Source organism: Bidens hawaiensis, unplaced genomic scaffold (genome assembly GCF_021521415.1).
Source record: "Bidens hawaiensis isolate Kalapana, Puna unplaced genomic scaffold, B.hawaiensis_p1.1 tig00013567_1, whole genome shotgun sequence".
Lineage (NCBI taxonomy): Eukaryota > Viridiplantae > Streptophyta > Magnoliopsida > Asterales > Asteraceae > Bidens > Bidens hawaiensis.
This window is the reverse complement of record NW_027492151.1, coordinates 116,146-136,285: the sequence shown is the minus strand read 5'-3', so window position 1 is coordinate 136,285 and position 20,140 is coordinate 116,146. Positions and strand designations below refer to the sequence as shown.

At 34.0% G+C, this 20,140-nt stretch overlaps 3 protein-coding genes across 3 annotated transcripts; all 3 read right to left on the bottom strand.

Moving 5' to 3' along the window:
* Positions 1 to 202: 202 nt before the first annotated feature.
* On the bottom strand, positions 203 to 1,476 carry LOC143544452 (uncharacterized). The gene is made up of 8 exons (XM_077036560.1): positions 1,389 to 1,476; positions 1,150 to 1,309; positions 970 to 1,047; positions 838 to 888; positions 653 to 739; positions 522 to 572; positions 342 to 417; positions 203 to 260 (listed from the first exon to the last, which is right to left on the bottom strand). The coding sequence occupies exons 1-8, from the start codon at positions 1,424 to 1,426 to the stop codon at positions 232 to 234; spliced, it is 570 nt and encodes a 189-aa protein (XP_076892675.1). The 5' UTR covers positions 1,427 to 1,476; the 3' UTR covers positions 203 to 231.
* A 69-nt stretch (positions 1,477 to 1,545) lies between these two features.
* Positions 1,546 to 5,036, bottom strand: LOC143544433 (uncharacterized). The gene is made up of 6 exons (XM_077036545.1): positions 4,934 to 5,036; positions 2,312 to 2,453; positions 2,121 to 2,201; positions 1,940 to 2,022; positions 1,744 to 1,859; positions 1,546 to 1,665 (listed from the first exon to the last, which is right to left on the bottom strand). Exons 1-6 carry the CDS (start codon positions 5,034 to 5,036, stop codon positions 1,546 to 1,548), a joined length of 645 nt encoding a protein of 214 aa, XP_076892660.1.
* Positions 5,037 to 5,097: 61 nt separating this feature from the next.
* LOC143544432 (uncharacterized) lies at positions 5,098 to 9,893 on the bottom strand. Its single transcript, XM_077036544.1, has 6 exons — positions 8,901 to 9,893; positions 6,978 to 7,033; positions 6,632 to 6,862; positions 6,236 to 6,530; positions 5,477 to 5,673; positions 5,098 to 5,385 (listed from the first exon to the last, which is right to left on the bottom strand). The coding sequence occupies exons 1-6, from the start codon at positions 9,891 to 9,893 to the stop codon at positions 5,232 to 5,234; spliced, it is 1,926 nt and encodes a 641-aa protein (XP_076892659.1). The 3' UTR covers positions 5,098 to 5,231.
* Positions 9,894 to 20,140: the final 10,247 nt, after the last annotated feature.

Here is a 20,140-nt window from a genome sequence, read left to right as displayed (position 1 = left end):
AAGGCGCTTAGAATGAGCCAAATTCCATGTGTGACATTAATATTTTAAAAATGCTATAAAACAATCAATAATTAAAAAATAACTAAAATACAACAAATCAAATAGATATATCTGTTTGAAAATCATTTAATAGGAATCAACTGCTTGTAGGATCCCATACAATGATTCAAACAAAAAAATAAAGAATAATTAAAACTATAAAGCGGCAGGCCGTATCGGTAAAGTTTAACATCAATCTCCAGAACACCATTGCTCCTCCCCTGCATAATATGAGCAACAGATTTTAACTAGAAAGATTTTGGTTGCATAAAGACTAAAACATGCTCCAGACTATACAATACCTTTGATATCACGGTTCTTGTTTCGAATCTGTGTTCTAGCTTTCATGAATATCGAGTTTTGTGACTTGTGAATACGCTGTGTTAAACGTAAAATGTTAGCATAAATCGAAAACGAATGGATAAAACATTTCCGAAAAAAGCCGTCAAATGCTACTTATAATAACTATAGATGAAGCGTACGTGAAATCTGTCTTCTCTTCTTACATCAGGAACAAAAAGTTTAATAGCAGCCTGTAATCGGTTAACTTAATGAGCTAATTGTGCATCATCAAAAAGATAAAAATAAAAAATAAATTAAATTACGAACTAACTTCGTCACGTTCAGCTACATATAGTTCTCTGCCTGATTGTCGTTTTTCTGGTTTGAACTTGAACACGTCATGTAAAAGTTCATTTTCCTATGTCACATTATTCAGTTAGTTATACCAATAAACAATAAATAAACAACAAGAAACCAGACAGAACATAGAAAGTGAAGGAAAGTAGGAAATGCAACCTTCATGTGCACAACGAAACCGGAGCCAAGTAACCGCTTTAGAAAATTAAGCTACATAACATACAAAAGCAATTCAATCCAAGCATTTCAAGAATATTATTTACAAAGTCGAGGAAAAAAGATAATATGTACCTGAATTTGTTGAGGTAACGCGTTGACTTTTAATATTTGCTTACCAACTTCAACAGAAATTTCTGGGACACGGACCTCCTAATAGTGACATACGCGTATTGCTAATTAGTTATAACCATGAAATCTCGGTGCTCATGCGAAGCATATTGAGAAACGAACTTTAGAAATTAGAATATTTACCTTTAATATGCTTTTGGCATCAAACTCTTCTGCAGCTGAGGTGTCACCTTCAAATTTCTCGAGGCACCCGAGTTCTAATATTAGGGCTAATGCTTGCTTAGCTCCAATGAGAGTAGATTCATGGTCTACTACCAGTAAATTCTTGAAGAAAGGAATCGCTCTATACAAGTTAAAAAAAAAAAACTTTATAATATTGATGGTAGATGCGGAGACAAAATAATACTTTATTAATAAATTACCCTCGCCAATGCTTGTAACTAACGCTCCAACTATCCATGGAACTCAAGAGAAATGACCAAGAAAAAACAGCTGCACTTTGAGATTCCTGTTTATAATAATAATAATAATAACTAATTTGAAGTATGATTAAAAAAACTATATAACTACAATGATAATCTAACGTGCCTTACTATCTGTTCCCGAGTGCATAAAATCCCAAATACTATGCATAGATCTTTCGGTATCGTCTAATTCGTTTCCTCCAACAAAAGTGATAATAGCCAGACTATCCAAAATCTACCGAAGAGTCTTAAATCAGTAACGATAATTAAATCAAAAAATTTATAAAAAACATGAAACTGGTAAAGGGTATACTAATTTTAACTTCTTTGATTGAGACTCGGTTTTGAGAGCTTCTGAAAGAACCGGAGCTGCTTCTTTGTATAGTTCATGACTGTTTTCTCCACAGCCAATGTTGATAGCAAGTAACCCTAGAATAAAGTTTATTAAACATTTATGAAGTGAACATAAAAGATTACAGTTAATTAGTTAAAGGAAGAGAGCAAACTACCAAGGGCTTCAACAGCCAAGCAACTCTCTTTAACTGAACCGCGCTTAAAAGATTTCAAACACAGGTAAAGTAACTCAGAGAAGCTGCAAGAACATAAACTTTTTTAGTCAAAGAACAATCTCATTTCAAACTATTTTATATCATAAAAAATTTCAACTGAATAATAAAGAAAAATGCTAACTTTTTATCACAAAACTGGTATTGACAACCGAGGCTAGATCTCTGGAAAATTGAAGAAAGTGCAGACTCCCTCGTAGACCCCCTAAACAGTTAAATAATTAATCAACAATTAAGCAGTTAAGCTCAACGAACTATCTGACCATCAAAACAAAGTTTCAAGGCTAAAGTAGCATTATTATTAAAAAAATATACTTTTTTTCATATAACTGTTCTAAGAAATGGTTCAAACTCTTCGATCCCGGTTGAGCACTTGCACTTGTACTTGTGCATTCTTGAATATCGGTATCAGTATCGAATTCGGTAGCAAAATTTCCACCTTTTCGAGTCTCTGTTGCTGAAGATTAAACAAACTCAAATAAAATCTTTTAATTTAGGTATACTGGTTTTTATTAATCCCAACAATCTCCTTTTGGTCGCTGTCGGTTCCAAATAACGAATTGGCTGTTGATGGTCCCAACTTTTAACGTATTTGTTCCGAACGGTCCGCGACTGACGGAATCCTAACACCGTCACAGGTCGCCGAAAAAATGTTTTTGTGGAAAAAGTCACCTTTTTTTTTTTCAGAAAACACCACCCGAACACCGCCACCACCACCAATTGACTCGCCATCAACCAACCACCACCACTTGAGCACCACCAACCGATTCCGACCATGCTTCTAGGGTTCCGGTGACCTCAATAATAGGGCGTTTACTAGAAAAAGGTTCCTAAAGGTCCGATACAAGGTTATAAAGATGTTTGCGACAAAAATGTTGAGTTTTCCCAAAAAAATGTGAGTTTTCTGGCCAAGAACATTTTTTCGGCGACCTGTAACAGCGTTAGGATTCTATTAGTCGCAGACCGTTGGGAAAAAATGTGTTAAAAGTTGGGACCATCCAATTCGTTAGTTGGGACCAACAGCGACCAAAAGACGATAGTCGAATTAATAAAAACCAATATACCTTTAATTTATAACTATTGAATATATATATATATATATATATATATATATATATATATATATATATATATATATATATATATATGCACCTTGGGATAAATTCTTTTTTTTTCTTCCCATATTGACTTATTAGTTATATTAAAGAATCAAGCATCTGTCACCTCTCAAACCCTGCATAGCATTCAAGAAAATGCTAATAAACAAAAATGGCCAAATATCTTGCTCAGCAAGTTATTTATTGAAAGTATAATTAATCTAATTTTTTGGCAAATCAATATACAAATGTTACAATTAGAAGCATAAATACAAAACCCTAATTGATTGGCAGCTGGGAGCGAAAGAATAATACAAAGATATCGACTTTGGAGGATTGATAAGATATTGAGTGAATTGAAATGATGGGTGTTCGTTGAATCGATGTACCTTTGAAATCAAATGCAACCGATGATATATGGGTTTGAATGTGCAGCTTGTATTTGTATCCATTAATGTTTCAAGGTCTCACCTGTTCAGAAACAGTATGTAATGTATGTGCTCGGAGTTTGGTTTCGAAACACAATCCTCGGAAAGATTTATAATTAGGTCGTGGCTTGGTTTTAATTTTGGGGGCAGGCGAACCCGGCGGGTATACCCGAAACCCGAAGTACTCGGGACGGGTATACCCGAAGTCCGAAGGGGTATTGGCCCGGGTATAGGGGTATTGGATTAGTTTTGAAAATTTTTCGTAAGTACGGGCCGAGTATAGGATTATACGCGGCCCGATTACCCGAAAAGACATACCCGTTTATGCGATATAAAAACCCAAAATTTTTTTACTATTAATTTCATTTTTTGTTAATCTTTTGTATTGAAGATATGTATTAAAAAGTATAATTTATGTTTTATATGTTATCAAGTTCATATATAAAGTTATAGTATTATTATTTACTTATGATAACGTTTATAAAGATGTAATGTGTTATACTTTAGTTTGTAACGGTTCATATATAAATAAATATATATAAGATAACTATAATGGTAAAAAAATCTACTTAAAAATCTTAACGAATTTTTTTAACAATCTAATGGGTATAGATACCCACGGGTATACCCGATAACTGACGGGTAATAGGTCAGGTATGGGACTGAATTTTATAACCAGGTACGAGTATGAAATTAGCAATATTCGGCCCGTTGCCATCCCTATTTGGGGCATATTCTTTATTATTATTTATTTACTTCTTTTAAACGGCAGTTTTCATTAAACAAAGTAACAAGACGCTAGAAGCCAAAATAAACAATTAACTTACAATAAGTCAATCTTTTTCACAACAAGCATTTAATAGAAGACATATTATTTTGATTCAAATATAGCATGTAGATTTGATCACCTCCATGGACCATGGTTTTAGCCACTCCATGTTGCTATAGTTGTAATCCATCAACAACTCTCTAAACGAATGCTCATAAATGGGTGGATTCCTACACCAATTACTTACAAATTGCCAAATAAAAGTGGCAAAGTAACATGAAGCAAACGAATGATCACTTGTTTCTTCATATTCTCCACAAAAACTTACAAACCACCGAACTCACTTGAATATTTCTATGAGTTAAGGCCACAAGAATCAGCAAACGATCCATTTCCGCCACCCAAGCAAAAAAACATAATTTTCTTATTTATTATATTGCCAATTTAGCTCTTTGTAACAAAAACATAAAACCATTAAACAAGTAGAGGCACTTGATAATAGGGATGAGCTTGGTACCGTATCGATACCGACCGGTACCGTTGCCGAAAATACTGATCCTGAAAATACAAATTCTTGGCACCGGTATCGGTACCAAAATATTCGGTTCGGTACCGGTATTGAAGGTAAAAATTCAGGAAATACCAGTATCGTACCATACCCGAAACTCAAAACTTTGGTATCGATTCGATACCGACGATATCAAATCGATACCGATACCAAATTGCTCATCCCTACTTGATAACATGGGGTTAGCTTACCATGAGTTTGAAATGAATCCTTAAATCAAACAAAACATGTAAATCAAACACAAATTATATATTATCACTCCATTCCTTTTGAAATGGGTTCTTCAATCAAACAAAAAATACAAACTTGTAGCATGAGATAAATTAAACTCAAGTTCATGGTTCTATTTACGCGCCACAACAATCACAGCTTCCTAACAATTTATAGACCAGTCATAATCCTGGTAAACAATATGCATGGCACCACCGTCGCTAGAAAGATGCGACAACAGCCCCGCGTTGCTTGCATCCAAGAACCCGGTTATCCACTTTAAGATCTCCTTTTCCGACCCAAAATCAGCACTAAACCTGAGATAACAACAAACACAATATTTAGTACACGAGTCAATGTAAACCGAAGTAATGATAAGTGGTTCGGGTGTCTAGTTAGCTAGCTCACCACTTGAAGATACGAGTCAGGTGCACCGTTCTCTTAGCTAAATCAATTTGGATTCCATCCCTTTGTAGAAACTCTCGTGCAGCGAATCTGAGCTCAGACTCAACCCCTTGGGAGGTAAAGAATCTCACAGGCGGGCTTGACTTTGACCCGTTAGATAGACCAAAATGAATCAACGGGTTAACTTGTGGGAAAGCCAACTGCAACATTATTAGAAACAAAGAACATCATTGAGTTAAGTGTATTTTTACCAGGGGTGGCAAATGTGACCCATGGGTTGAATGAGTTGTAATAAAATGTATATAATAGGTTAGAATGGGTCAAACTAAAAAAAGAAAAGGATCGAAACGGGTTGACATTTCTTGAGTTTTTTTTTATGGAACGAGAAAAACGGAGGAAACTTTTTAGTTTTTTTACTTTTATTTATTTATATTTCGAGTTATGATTTTGTTAAAAAAAAATTTTTTTGAATTTATTAATGAGGGGTTTTTGAAATGGGTTAAAATGGGTTGAGATTTCAAAAAAATAATTAAAAAATCATAACTCGAAATATAAATCAAAAACTAAAAAAGTTAAAAAACTAAAAAGTTTCCTCCGTTTTTCTCGTTCCATAAAAAAAATGTCAAACCATTTTGACCCGTTTCAATCCCTTTTTTTTTAGTTTGTCCCATTATATACATTTTATTACAACACATTCAACCCATGGGTCACATTTGCCACCCCTAATTTTTACGAATCAATATATCAAAAGACAAGATGTACCTCTAAACGCTTGTCACCAGAAGCAAAAGGTTTGGTAAACGAGTAAGGTGCTCTACGGTTATTTCTAAGAACACCATTAACAATAGTTGTAAGGGAATAAGGGGACCCGCCAATGATGTATACAAAGTCAGAATTAAATGATCTTCTATCGATTACTGCTGAACCGGGATGACCGACACTTATGACTCCATGAATAACCATGGCATTGTGTAGATTAAGAAAGAAAGTGAGCCTTTCAGAAACCAAAAGTGTAGATATATCCACCCTTTGAAGTTCTTGCATCAGGTTAACATATCTGTTACAATTCAGATAATTCAATCATGTGACATTAGGAATATAATAAATTTATATAATAATTTTTAGTTAGTTAGAACTTAGAAACTATTAAATTAGTACCTTCTGAATTCCTCACTGTTGCTGATACCTAAATAATCAAGATTGCAGCCATCTTCAGATGCATACGCTTCGAGTATTGCCGACATTATTTTAGCGAGTTTTTGGCTAATTAAAGTAGCGGGTTTTGGCTCGAGATCGTTTGTGGAAACCCGAAAGTTGTAGCTTCGGGGAATGAAAGGCTCGTGTTCAAGGAACCGATAAAAATGGTTTCCGTCCTCGAATTCATTTTCCCTATTAATTAATATTTAAAACCTTAGTACCTAAAACTGTTACTTAAGCCAAACCAGTAACTCAGTAAGGCAGTATTTACTATGGAAAAATAATATTAATAATATTATGTTGTTACCCGAAAACGTGATGGATAAAGTGCCTTCTTGCTATTTGTTTGCCAATCTCCACAGCCTAACGTGAAGAATAACATAACATAATGAACGTGTGAGGTTGGTTGCAGTTAATATATTGGAGACAAGATGTAAAGAATAAATATTATTTAATGGTTTTGTACGGTTATCAAGAAAGCCTATGACAAGCAGCATGCAAAATGTCATCATTTATGTTACCAATAAAGAATCAATTTGGTGGGGAAACATGTGTCATCAATGATGACTTTAATATTCTTTAAACATTTACTCCTTGAGTAAAATAGAAAATTTCAGTAATAATCTTTTATTTATTGGATTACATCGAAACAGAAGACAAGCGGGCAACAAGCTGCGACGCTACCCTTTTTTGAATCGTAAAACCCAATCTTTAAAAACTATATTTGCTGATCTTGAAGTCATAACATTACTATGCATGACCCGCTGAACACGGGTAAGTAGCTCCACAGCTTCAGACGCGAGGAAACCAAAAGTGTCAAAAGCAAAAGGAATAAATACATTTTGGTTTTGGATGTAATCCAAAAGGAATAAATCTTTTAAAATCATTCAAGTTTTCATACATCATGTATGCATAATTAGATTTTGGATGTCTAATTAAACATACATTTCAAAATTATGATATAAAATGAATGGCTTATAAATATCTATAAACCTTTAGAAGTGACTAATGATTTTTGTTTCATAACTTTTTTGAGAAAAGTAAGACTTTCATTTCAACAAAAGTGAAAACAAAAAAGAGCCAAAAGCAAGACTTTATAACATTATTTAAAACTTATTTTTCAAAATTTGGTAGTTGGTCGTCTTTTTATAAAAGTTAATTAATTCAGAAAATAAGGTCAACGCTTGACATTGGATCTGGAAGTTCAACGACATATACATAAACAATAATCAGCTACTTCGGAGCCTACTAAAGTAACATACTCCTACAGCCGCGGAAACAATATGCATATATGATTCCGATTCAAATTATTATATAATAATATTTCAAACTACTCGTGATCATCACGATCACTAAAACTATTTGAGAAATTCCCAAAATTATTATTATTTTTTTAAGTGAGAAAATTAAAACAGCTTGATTTTTTCTTGAAATCCGGAAATAGCTCTCCAAATCTCGTTTGGGGGTTATATTGGGAATCCCTCCGACGAGATTCAAAATGATTTGAATCTTGTCAGCTCCGTTCAAATTTTAAATAATCTCATCTTCCCCGGCCAAATTTTAGGAGTCAGCGAGATTCAAATCATTTTGAATCTCATTGGATTGATTCCCATTGTTTTGTCCCAGACGAGATTTAAAGGGCTATTTCCGGATTTTAAGAAAAACAGGCTATTTTGATTTTCTCTCTAAAAAAGGGCAATTTTAGTAATTTTCCCAAAACTTTTTATGATGGGCTGCTATTCAAGGTCATAATGTACATAAAACCGAAAAACTTATTTAAAACATAAAAAGTCAAACCTAAACAAAACCAATAACCTAGTTAATGTTTTGTAAAAACTGAACATTCGGTTAGATTTCGATGTGCTGTAGTCAAAACCGAAAAAACTATACATATAGATATTCATTTTTTATGAGTTTTACTTTTAAGTAATTTATACTTTTTTTTAATATAATGTTTTACACTAGCATTTTTGTAAAATGTATAATAATCAATTAATTACTATTTAAATAAAAATACAAGTGTATGTATTTATTATGTTTTATATTTTTTTTCGACCCAAAATTTAAAGCCCAAATAGAAAAACCGAAACCAAACTCAAACCAAAAAATAATTTTTTTTTTTCAAAACTAAAAGTTCGAAATTTCTCTTTTTGGTTTGGTTTTCAATTTTCATTCAATTTTCAAGCCTAAAACCGACTCATGCACACAGAAAGGTCAAAAACCGACATACCTTCTTCCGGCCGCAGTCAAACTGCTGAATCAAAACCTCCACCATCTCCCACCCGGAGAAGCAATTCTTCACAATCTTCATCTTCATCAACCTATCCTGAATCGGCAAGCGCAGTCGCAACACTCTAACAGCCGATACCATCTCATCCACCTTCTCCTCCTCCGGATCATCAAACCCGTAAACCGGAGGCGCAGGCGCGTCATCCGGACACTTCCGGCTCAACAAATCCCTCATTCTCTCCTCCAACAACCCGCAATTCCTCAACGAGTTCAACGTCACAAGTCCGCCAAACAACTTCTCGTTGAAAAATATCTGAGGCACGGCCGAGCTTCCTGACCGTTGGATCAACTCCTTCTCGCGGATTGGGTACACGTCGATGTTGATCTCCACGTAACGTAAGTTACGCTCTCGGAAATATGATCGGACGGCTGTGGAGTCTCGGCAGTTTGATCGTGAGAAGAAGGTGATCCGGCCTTTCAGAAGATCATTTTCGTCTTTTTCTTGTTTATGTTTTACCGTCACTTTGAGTCCTGATAAACTAAACTCCGTTACCTTCTGTTTATTTAATAAATTAACGTCGTTATCCTCCGTTAATAACGATAACCGTTTCGTGATCGCCGCCGATAAGCTGTTACTCTTCTCCCGGAAAAACCTTCCGATCGCCGGAATCTGTACGGCACTTTCCGGCGAGGAGAACGACCGTTTAATCGACCGCGGCGGTGTTTCCGATTCTGTGTAAACGACGAGGACTCCCGGCGGAGCTTCCGGCCGAGGAAGCTGCGGATTCGGTGGAGAAACGACGGCGATCTCGTCGGAAGAACCGTCACTGGTGGTACTGGAATCATCGATAGACGAATCATCCAAATCCACGTGTTTGATATGGTCACCGTAATTATCGCCGGTTGTTACGTTCTTAAGCTTTTCAGTGTCAACAAACTCCACCGGTTGAGGAGTTAGGTGTGTATCAACACCGGTTGCATCAGGTAAGCCCATGGCTAGCAATTGGTTGATGAAATGAGATGAATTGGAAGAGTAGAGTAAATTGAGGAGGCGGTGATATCAGGGGAGTATATATATAGATATAGATATAGATATATAGGGAGAGAGAGGAGATGAATAATATTAATAATATTATTAATAGTAAGGCTAGGTCAGCGGAAGGAGGTGGAAAGTGACAAACGTGACCGGCGTGGTCCGGCGACGGAGCTTGGATTAGTATGTGGTGAATGCTCAGGATTTAATACTACCAGCAAGGACCTTATTTTATTGTTATTATTACTGTGAGTATGGTTAACGTACAAATGAAATTAACGTACTAAACATGATAATCAAGTAGAGTAATTACGTAATTATTTTATGATGTAAGTACATAACTACTTTACTTATATATATAATTACTCCAGTTGATTCTCACGTTTAACACGTTAATTTCATTTGTATTTAATCCAAACCCTTATTATTGTTTTTTTTTATGTTTAGTTATCTAACAAGAGAGATGTGTTTTTAATTTTTTTTTTTTAAATAAGATATTAAAAAATGATACATCTATGTGTTTTTTTTATAATAATGATGCATTTATTAGTCTACCATTAATTTATTAAAGACATGTTATATTTTGTATTAGATGATAATCTAATTCGCTCCGTAATAATATTACGGCAATGACGTTGCGGGACTTGAACACTCGATCTTCACGGTATAATCAGTGACACAAATGTTGTCTGGTTAAGACATGCAATCTAATTTTGATAAAGTTTCTTGCTAAAACTTCTTTTTTTAATGATAAAATATTAAAAATTAGTTAGTTATGTCTTACTGTTGCTTTATGATTATGAGCTTTTTGTAAATTTAGATTAAACGAACATTTTAAGTTATAGGTAGATTCGAGTTTGATGGTTATCGACAACAAAAGAAGGTATAATTTAGAGTTAGAGAATGTGTGAGTTGTAAATTAAAAGAAAAAAAGTTTAATTATATATGACACTTCATTACAATTGAATGAATTTTTGTAAAGTTAAAACTTAAAGTAACAATTGTAGATAAAAACTCATTAAACAATACTTGTCCTGTTCATCAATTTAAGTAGTTATGATAAAAACAACATATATAGAAATTATCAAGCTTTGAGTGGTTTTTATATTTAGAACCCTTTTCAATGTTGCTAAACCTACCCTTTTTCATGCTATTTTTAGTTATTATATTCTCTTAAACTTTTCAAATCAGTTACTATTTTTCTCACATTTTTTATTTGCATCTTAGTGTCTTTAATATTTTTTACTATACCAAATGAAAATTGATTAAGTTTTTATTTCTTTATTATTTATCTTTTATTATTATTATTTTTTATTTTATTCATATTAGTACCAATATTATTATCATTAGTATGCAGGCACACACGTGTGTATATATATATATATAAAAAATTAATTAAAAAATAGATATCCATAACATACTGGTGTAGTGATATGATGTCATCCCTAGGGCTGTAAACAAACCGAACGAACACGAACAAGGCCTTGTTCATGTTCGTTTGTTAAGAAAAAAATGTGTTCATGAACGTTTCACGAGCACTTACCAAATAAGATTTTATGTTCGTGTTCGTTCATTAAGGAAATTAGTGTGTTTATGAACGGTTCACGAACACAAATAAAATCGGAAAAGCCTAGAGATTGAGACTGATGTATTCATCAATGTGAATAATGAAAGCCTGTAAACGAATCGAATGAACGCGAAAAATGGCATGTTCGTGTTATTTCATTTAACTTCAAAAGAAACCAGACACTTAATTGAACAAATATATATATGCTCATGTTTGTTTATTTAAAAAGGGACGTTTGTGTTCGTTTGTTTAAAATCTAAACGAACATACATGAACAAATGTAAATGAACACAAACAAACATATACGAACTTAAATGAAAACACCTAAATGAACACAAATTAACAAATATAAAACCTTTAAGCAGATGACCTATCTAGATAATATTTAATTATTTTTTATTAATACATAAACGAACATAAATGAACAGACAAAAATGAACATAAATGAACGAACGGAACATGTATTCATGTTCGTTCGTTTAATTAAACGAACACAAGTTTTCTGTTCAAGTTCGTTCGTTTATTAAATAAACGAACATAAACGAACTTTCCGCCGAACGGTTCACAAATGTTCACCGAACGTTCGGTTCGTTTACAGGCCTAGTCATCCCTTACAAATGTGATTTTACAGATTCAATTCTTTATAAGTACAAACTAAATGTGGTATTTTGCTACTCAGAAAAATCATTAAATACACAAAAAATAAATGAACTTTTAATAAGACAATAATGTAATAAAAACAATAAAATCAGTAAGAAAAAAAAACTAGAAACAATAATAAATACTTAATAGTTTTTCATTTGATATTTTGAGTGAATTATAAAAAATATATATGTTAAATGAACTATTATGTTAAAGCAAGTTATTTTATAAAGGGAGACAAAAGAGAAGGATTTATAGCTACACAAAAAAAAAACCCCTTCAAACAAAATTTATAAAAATTAATTAAAAAACCATAATTCAAAATTTAATAAAAAAACAAAAAAAAAGTAAATACATAAAAATGTTTCCACCGTCTTGCTCGTTCTTAAAAAAAACAAAAAAAAACAATGTTAAAGGAAAAAGATCATTGTGTTTTTTAGTTTATTATTGTGTTTTATGTTTATTTTCGTTATTATTTGTGTCTTTTTTTCTTAATATTGTGTTATATTACTCATCATTGTGTTGTATTTTGTTCGGCATGGTGTGATGTTTTGCGATTTATTGTGGTTTTTTTTAGTTATAATTGTGTCTTTTGTCATTTTCATCATTGTGTCTTTTCGATGTTTTTTTTTAACGAGAATGACGAAGGAATCATTTTTATTTTTTTAATTTTTTCGTTTTTTATTTATATTTTATTTTATTAATTTTTTAGAAGTTTTTTATGGATTTTTTTGTGTGGTCACAAATCCTTCTCACACTTATCATTTTTGTCTCCCTTTCTATTTTAACCTTTCTCTTTATATTATGTCAATTAAAAATGTTAAATGAAATGAAAGATTAAGAATTATCCAACATTTTCTTTTTTACTACATCGAAAAAAGAAATTTATTATTAATTTATGATTTTATCCTTGATTTGATGATTATATCAAAACATAATTAAAACCTTTCACTCACGTTATCCATATATTTTTATCACATATCTCAACTGATTCTTGAGAAAAAATAACTAATATCCATTCACGAGTAGGTAAAATTGTATGAATCTTTCATATAAAGAAACTGGTTTATCTAAAACTTATATTTAGTAATCTTAACGTCCAGAAGTTTAGCAGGAAAATTATTATGTGTTTAAAAATAAATTTGTGAATATATGGAAGTTTTTATATTTAGTTGCTGAAATTTTGCCTGTTAAAAAATAGTTACTAGAGCATAACGAAATAATATATATATTTTTTTATTTTGTATTTGAGCGGCACTTGCAAAATGATAGTGCATTATTTTATGGATTATCCTAACAAATAAAAAGTATAGGTATAAAAGTAATAACAGAAAAACAGAAATGGGACAATGACTTGAGAACAGTCTCTCCTTTTGGAGACTTTGTAACCAACTCCTTTGTCTTCGACTAGAAACAAAATGAAATTAAAATCATATTGATGTTGATTTAATGAAATACTACCACTTCAAAATTTCAATAAATACCAAGCAAGGAAAATATTGTAGAACATTCTATCCGAAACCGAACCACTTTACCAAACCAGAGTCGACATGTTCTTTGTCAGTCCTGCCTTTATTCTCAACTTTTATGTTAAATCTGATTATGATCCAGCCTAGTTTTGAGCCTTGACTATCGTAATACAAAGACAGTGGTCTAGCGATGTCTAGTGTATATAAAAAAATATTTCGTCTATAATTAATTAGAAAAATAAAAAAACACCACACACTACTTAAAATGGCATGTTATGTGACTAGAGTTGATGTGGTGGTGGTGAGAAGTTAATTATTAAAAATGTTAGGTGGCATAAAATCATAAATGCTAGTTGCATGTATTTTACTTATAGTGCTCCATCATAGTTTGTGTTTGTACAACAGAAACACGATGGTTCTTGCAAGTGAATATACTTTTTAACTCTTAGCAAGTATTGCAAGATGCATGATCGAGTTAGGTGCTAAAAGACTCGATAAATGTCATAACATATGAATAGATGCTCTTTGTTTGAATGAAATAATATAAAAACAGTCGAATTATAAAACTAACCAACATTGGATATAACGTTTTCAAACAACTGTTTCAAGCAATCTCATTGTTTTCATCGCACTTTTTTTTTCAACATTCTGGTTAATACCTATTTTACTAAATGCATGGAAGAAGCTAATCCTTGAAACTTACTTATTTCGGGGTTAAACATTACAACTCTTCAATGAGCTAGATATTTAGCACTCGAGACATAACCAAATCATAACGAAACAACTGTCGATTTACGTCTATAGAACGTGAGGTATTTCTCCCAATGGTTATCATCTGATGTGTGAATAATTATCAGATAGAATTAAAGGAAGGCAAGCGAATATTGTGGGAGAGTGCATGGCTTGATGACCGAATTCTCTATCATCGCTTCCAGGGCCGTTCTTAAGAATCGTTTATGTAGTTTAGCCTGAATACGATGAAAAAAATGCTTATTGTGAAATACCTATTTATCCTTATATTTCTTGTATTTTTTTTTTAATTCTTTCTACGATTTTTAGATGACCGTAATCTTTTCATATGTTAATATTGTTTAAAAAAAGAAATAATAAAAATAAGCATTTTATTTTATTTAGTTTTAGTATAGTATTGTGATAGTTTGTTTTATACAAAATATAAAGTGTAAGCATGAAATACTAAAAGGTCAAAAACAATACGAGGAAATGTTAAAAAGGTTTGATTGTGTCGCACTTTTGAGGTTGACTTTGGTCTATAAGTTCATGCTTGGTATATGGCAAATTGTTGGTTAGAAAACCATGTCCATAAAAGAAAGAGTAAAAATCTACAAATATTGAGTACTGACCACGTGTTTTTAATTGTGGACCGGGTTTATACTTACTTAGTCGCTACTTTTATTTGTTTATTTATTTTTCAGAAAGACTGTAACTACTTTTTTAATAAAATCTTAGACTTCAAGTATGTGACAGGAATATCACAATTTATTATATTAAAATTATAACCTTTTATGAAGCAATAAGTGATTATGGACATTTTAGTTGTCTCATTCAATCGTGTTTGATCAAATAAACTAGTCGTGGTTTGAATCCATCAATTTTCTTAATGTGTTGTTACCGACTGTTTATTAACGTGTGGAATTCCACCAACTTATGTGTGACTGAAAACGTAGAAACTAATATAATTAATTAATATATATGATAGAAATAGAAATAATCAAAAGTAAAATTTTATCTTGATAAATGGTTATATGCTAATGAGTCGGTGATATTTAATAGATTTATATTTCTTTTACTCAATCATCGTCAAAGTTACTAGGAACTCGCAATATTTGTACTTTCCTTTTTTTTTTGCCGATTAGGAAAAAAAAGAAATTTTCACAAAGTGAGAGATTATAGGATTACTATGTGATTGTAAAAGGCTACTTGGGATGGTCGTCTTACACCCCGTGTTTAGCCGAGTTGGACAGTCAAGATCGGGGTCGTCTCTTAGAATAGTTAAAATTTTTTGGTCGAAGATAAAAAAAAAATTGAGACTTAGGTAAAAGGGTTTTTTTGTAGGGGTGTCAATTCCTAACACAACCCAAAACCCGACACGAAAAAGTATAGGTTTTGTATCGGCTGACACGACCCGTTTTCTTAAACAGGTCAACCCAACCCCGACACGTTTAAAAATCGGGTCAATCCGAACCCGGCCCGCTAAAAAGCGGGTTAACCTGTTAACCCGTTTAAGAATATTTTAGAGAATTTAATATTTTGATTTTAGAGATAACAAGGTTTAAATTTTAAAGTTAAATACTTATATTTTTAACTTTTATATATCAATTAACTTTTAAAACTAAGACTAATTTCTTTATAAGCTATTTTTATTTACTGCTTACTTCCAATACTTTTATTTTATTAGTTATAAATGCCTATTCTTTGGTTATTTTCATTCGTTTGTTCTTATCTTGCGTTAGATTTGTGAACCTATGTTTGTTAATTGGGATTGAGTGATAATAAATACACAAAAGCAATTAAATCCATCACAAATTATTAAGAAGTTTGATTCGAATAAGGGTAACTAATTGTTTAATTTATTACTACGTCAATAGGTATTACTCCTATTCGTATATGAACATAAAATGGGTTGAACCGAAACACAACCCAAACACGAGACAACACGACACGAATAAATATATGGGTTGTGTTAGGGTTAAAGAATCTCAACACGCTAACATGCCAACCCGAAACCCATCAACCCGCAACCTGCCAACACGACACGATTGACACCCCTAATTTTTGTATGGTTTAAACAACTAAAATTTTAAATGGGCTTACTTGGGTATGTTTAGGTTGTGAAAAAAATACATTTTTTTTATAAAATAGACTTAAATGGTTGATTAATTAGTTTTAAAATTAAAAATGCATATTTTTTTCTTTAAAAAAATTCGGGCTTATCGGGGTAATCAGGCAGAGGGCGACCCCACTCCGCCCTCCTATCCAAGCCAGCCATATAAAGGAGGTGAGCCTGTCATCACAATCTTCTTATCTCGTAGTAGTTTCTATTTGTTCGTTTGAAAAGTGTCACTTATGTTTTCACTGAACGGGGCTAACAGCGACCGATGGACATTTGTTTTCACTAATCGAGGTATCAGGGACTCGTGGGATGATTAAGGAGGTGAGTCCCTCATTTTATTATTGTTTTACTCGTTGCAGTTTTTAGTTGTTCGTTTGGGTTTCCATTTGTTCGTTTGAAAAGTGTCGCGTTTGTTTTCACTGAACGGGCTAGCAAGGACTGGTGGGCTTTTGTTTTCTCTGAACAGGTCTATTAGGTACTCGTGGGATGATTAAAGAGGTGAGTCCCTCATTATAGTCTTCTTTTCTTCGTCGTGGTTTCTATTTGTTCGTTTGGTCTTTCGTTTGTTTGTTTGAAAAATGCAGCTTATTTTTTCACTGAATGGGGCAACGACTGGTGGACTTTTATTTCAATGAACGGGGATATTAAGGAATCATGGGATGATCAATGAGGGGAGTCCCTCATTCTAGGCTTCTTTTGCTTATTGTGGTTTGTATTTGTTCGTTCGGGCTTTCATTTGTTTGTTTGAAAAGTATCGCTTCTGTTTCATTGAACCTGGCTAGCAGCGACTGGTGGAATTTTGTTTTCACTTAATGAGGCTATTAAGGACTCATGGGACGATCGAGGAGGTGACTCAATCGTTCTAGTCTTCTTTTGCTCATCTTGGTTTCTATTTGTTCGTTGGGATTTTCATTTGTTCGTTTGAAAAGTGTCGCTTCTGTTTTTCTTTGAACGGGGCTAACAGCGACCAGTTGACTTTTGTTTTCACTGAACTCACATGTAACTTAAGGACTCATGGGATGATCGAGGAGGTGAGTCAATCGCTCTAGTCGTCTTTTGCTTGTTGTGGTTTCCATTTGTTTATTTGGGCTTCTAGTTGTTCATTTGAAAAGTGTTACTTCTGTTTTCACTAAACTAGCCTATTAAAAACTTATAGATTCTCCCACTACTATATACAACCATTTTTTTGGCCCCGATCAACAAGTCGATGAGAATGCGAAGGAAAAGGCGATTACGAGTGCGGTTTTGCTCGTGATAAATTATATGACTTATCTTCTACGCCTGGTTACGAAAAGAGCATATATTGAACGAGACCGTTTGTCCTCAAACACTCGTTTGATGGCGGATTATTTCGATGATTCGCCGTGGTACAAGAAACTGAAGACTTTTAGGCGTCGATTTCGGATAGCTAAACGTTTATTTTTGCGTGCTGCCGAAGATTTAGAGCCCGAGTTTGACTACTTAAGCAAAAACTGGATGGTCAAGGGACGCTAGGATTCACCACAATCCAAAAGGTTGCTTCGGCTATACGCGTGCTCGCATTCGGAAACACAACCGACATCAATGACGAGCACTTAAAGATGGCCGCTAAACAACTCGAGACACTTGGAGTATTTCTGCTACGGTATATTTCTTTTTTTTTAATATATACGTCACTTGTAGATTTTTTTAAATTGATTTTAATTAATTATTTTATATAGAAATAATAAAGATGTATGATCCACATTATCTAAAAACGCCAAATTGTAATGATCTAGAACGGATTTACGAGGCGCATGTAAGAGTGCATGGTTTACCTGGCACGATCGGGAGTATAAATTGTATGCACCAGAAATGAGCTAACTATCCAACCGCATGACGTGGTCAATACACACGAGGTGACCAAAACGGACCAACGATCAATCTTCAGGCGACTGCTTCATACGACCTTTGGGTTGGTATGCGTTCTTTGGTGTCGCGGGCTCCAACAATGACATACACGTCTTGGAACAGTCGCCTGTGATGGAGGGTTACATCTCCAATACCATTCCCGTAGCTTAGTTTTGGGCTAACGATAACCATTACCAACACAGTTACTGTTTGGGCGATGGGATATACCCGGAGTATGCGATTACAGTGAAACGTTTGGAGACTCGATCATGTTAAAAAAGTGCAAGAGTCTTCGCGAAAGGGCATCGAGAGGTGTTTTGGGGTTCTTCAACAGCGTTGGCATTTTGTTAAAAATCCATGTTGTCTATGGTCGTTGGAAAGAATGAAAAGCACTATGCATACGTGTATCATATTACATAACATGATCATCGGAGACGAAGGTCGAGCAACATGACCAACTTATATACTGGACGATGATCCACCACCAACGCCAGCAACTTTGGAGCAGAGACCAGAAAACGTTTATTTTGTTCGTTCAAAAGAAATACATAACTCGCTTATGACGTATTTGGTTCAACATGCTTTGATGTTTCGACGCTGAAGAGACGTGGATCGACTCACTGGTAGACGATCTACTTTCCTCGGGTGTGATTATGCTATTTCACCGATGTTCTCTGGGATCTGGGTTCTTCCACCTACAAAATGAACAGCACCGTAAACTTACCCCTCAGAAAGGGACAGAGGGGTCCTCTTTGGGGTAACCCTCCGGTGTGAGAATAAGTGTTTGTAGGAGAAGATAATAATATGAGAGTAAGGAATTTGGAGTGTATTGCTTAATGTAGCTGAATACTCTGTAATTGGATGATATTGGATGTGTCTCCTTGTGGAGTTGATGTGGTATTTATAGTGCTAGGGTTTCCACTGATTGGGCTTAGACCCAGTTAGGGCCTTGTTGGCCTCCTCCAATTGCTTTGCGCCACGTGTCCTTCAGGGACACCTGGTGCTTTTTCATTGGTTATAATCACGTGGTAGCACATGGGTTTTGCTGAGTTGTCCACCTTTCATTGGCAGCTGTCAACATCAGCATATTCTTATTCCTTAAAAAGATACCTTCTGGAAGGTTGTCTGACGTGCACAATCAAGGTTGCCCTAATCCTGATTTGGATAAGGACGAGGTTGATTATGTGCACGTGTGATATGCGCCTATCCTGAGGATGCGCGAGGTCTTCTCTTTATTCTCACGCGCAGATGTTTCATGCGCAGATGTGATATGCACAAGCATGTGATATGCGCCACGCGCGGATGCGCCACGCGCAGATGTGATGCGTGAGCATATGTGATGCCTGAGCATGTGATGCCTGAGCATATGTGATATGCGCCATGCGCATAGGTTTTGGCTTTGTGCCTTCATAAAGTCTTGATTTCAAGCCTCTTGTCTATATCTTGTGGGTTGACCCGCCTCGCTCGTTGTTGAGGCGGGTACATACCTCTTCAGACGCCTTCCGAGTGAAAATGTAGTCGAGGATGAGGGCAACGATGAAGACGAAGACGAGTTCGATGATGAAGACGAGGAGGACGGTGATAGTGGTGCTAATGAATACGAGGACGAGGGAGCTAAGTAGTTCTTTTTTTTTATTTTTTATTTTCATGTAATGCTTGTTTATCTATTTAATGAAATATTATTTGGTTAGTTTTAATTAAAAAAAACTAGAAATGCAAAAAAGAAAAAAAAATGATTGATTGCTGTAGATGAAGCTATGGCTACACCCTATTCTCGCAAAATGTGGAAAAGTTGACTGGACGTCACATG

Excerpts from the sequence above, each read along its gene's own strand:
- LOC143544452 (XM_077036560.1), bottom strand. The coding sequence starts at position 1,426 with ATGGATAGTTGGAGCGTTAGTTACAAGCATTGGCGAGG. Across the intron at positions 1,310-1,388 it reads AGTTACAAGCATTGGCGAGG|AGCGATTCCTTTCTTCAAGA; the intron begins GTAATTTATTAA and ends TAACTTGTATAG. Across the intron at positions 889-969 it reads CGTTACCTCAACAAATTCAG|CTTAATTTTCTAAAGCGGTT; the intron begins GTACATATTATC and ends TATGTTATGTAG.
- LOC143544433 (XM_077036545.1), bottom strand. The coding sequence starts at position 5,036 with ATGTTATCAAGTAGGGATGAGCAATTTGGTATCGGTATCGATTTGATA. Across the intron at positions 2,202-2,311 it reads GAACAGTTATATGAAAAAAA|GGGGTCTACGAGGGAGTCTG; the intron begins GTATATTTTTTT and ends TTAACTGTTTAG. Across the intron at positions 1,860-1,939 it reads CTTGGCTGTTGAAGCCCTTG|GGTTACTTGCTATCAACATT; the intron begins GTAGTTTGCTCT and ends ACTTTATTCTAG.
- LOC143544432 (XM_077036544.1), bottom strand. The coding sequence starts at position 9,893 with ATGGGCTTACCTGATGCAACCGGTGTTGATACACACCTAACTCCTCAA. Across the intron at positions 7,034-8,900 it reads TTGACTGCGGCCGGAAGAAG|GCTGTGGAGATTGGCAAACA; the intron begins GTATGTCGGTTT and ends TCTTCACGTTAG. Across the intron at positions 6,531-6,631 it reads AACAGTGAGGAATTCAGAAG|ATATGTTAACCTGATGCAAG; the intron begins GTACTAATTTAA and ends GAATTGTAACAG.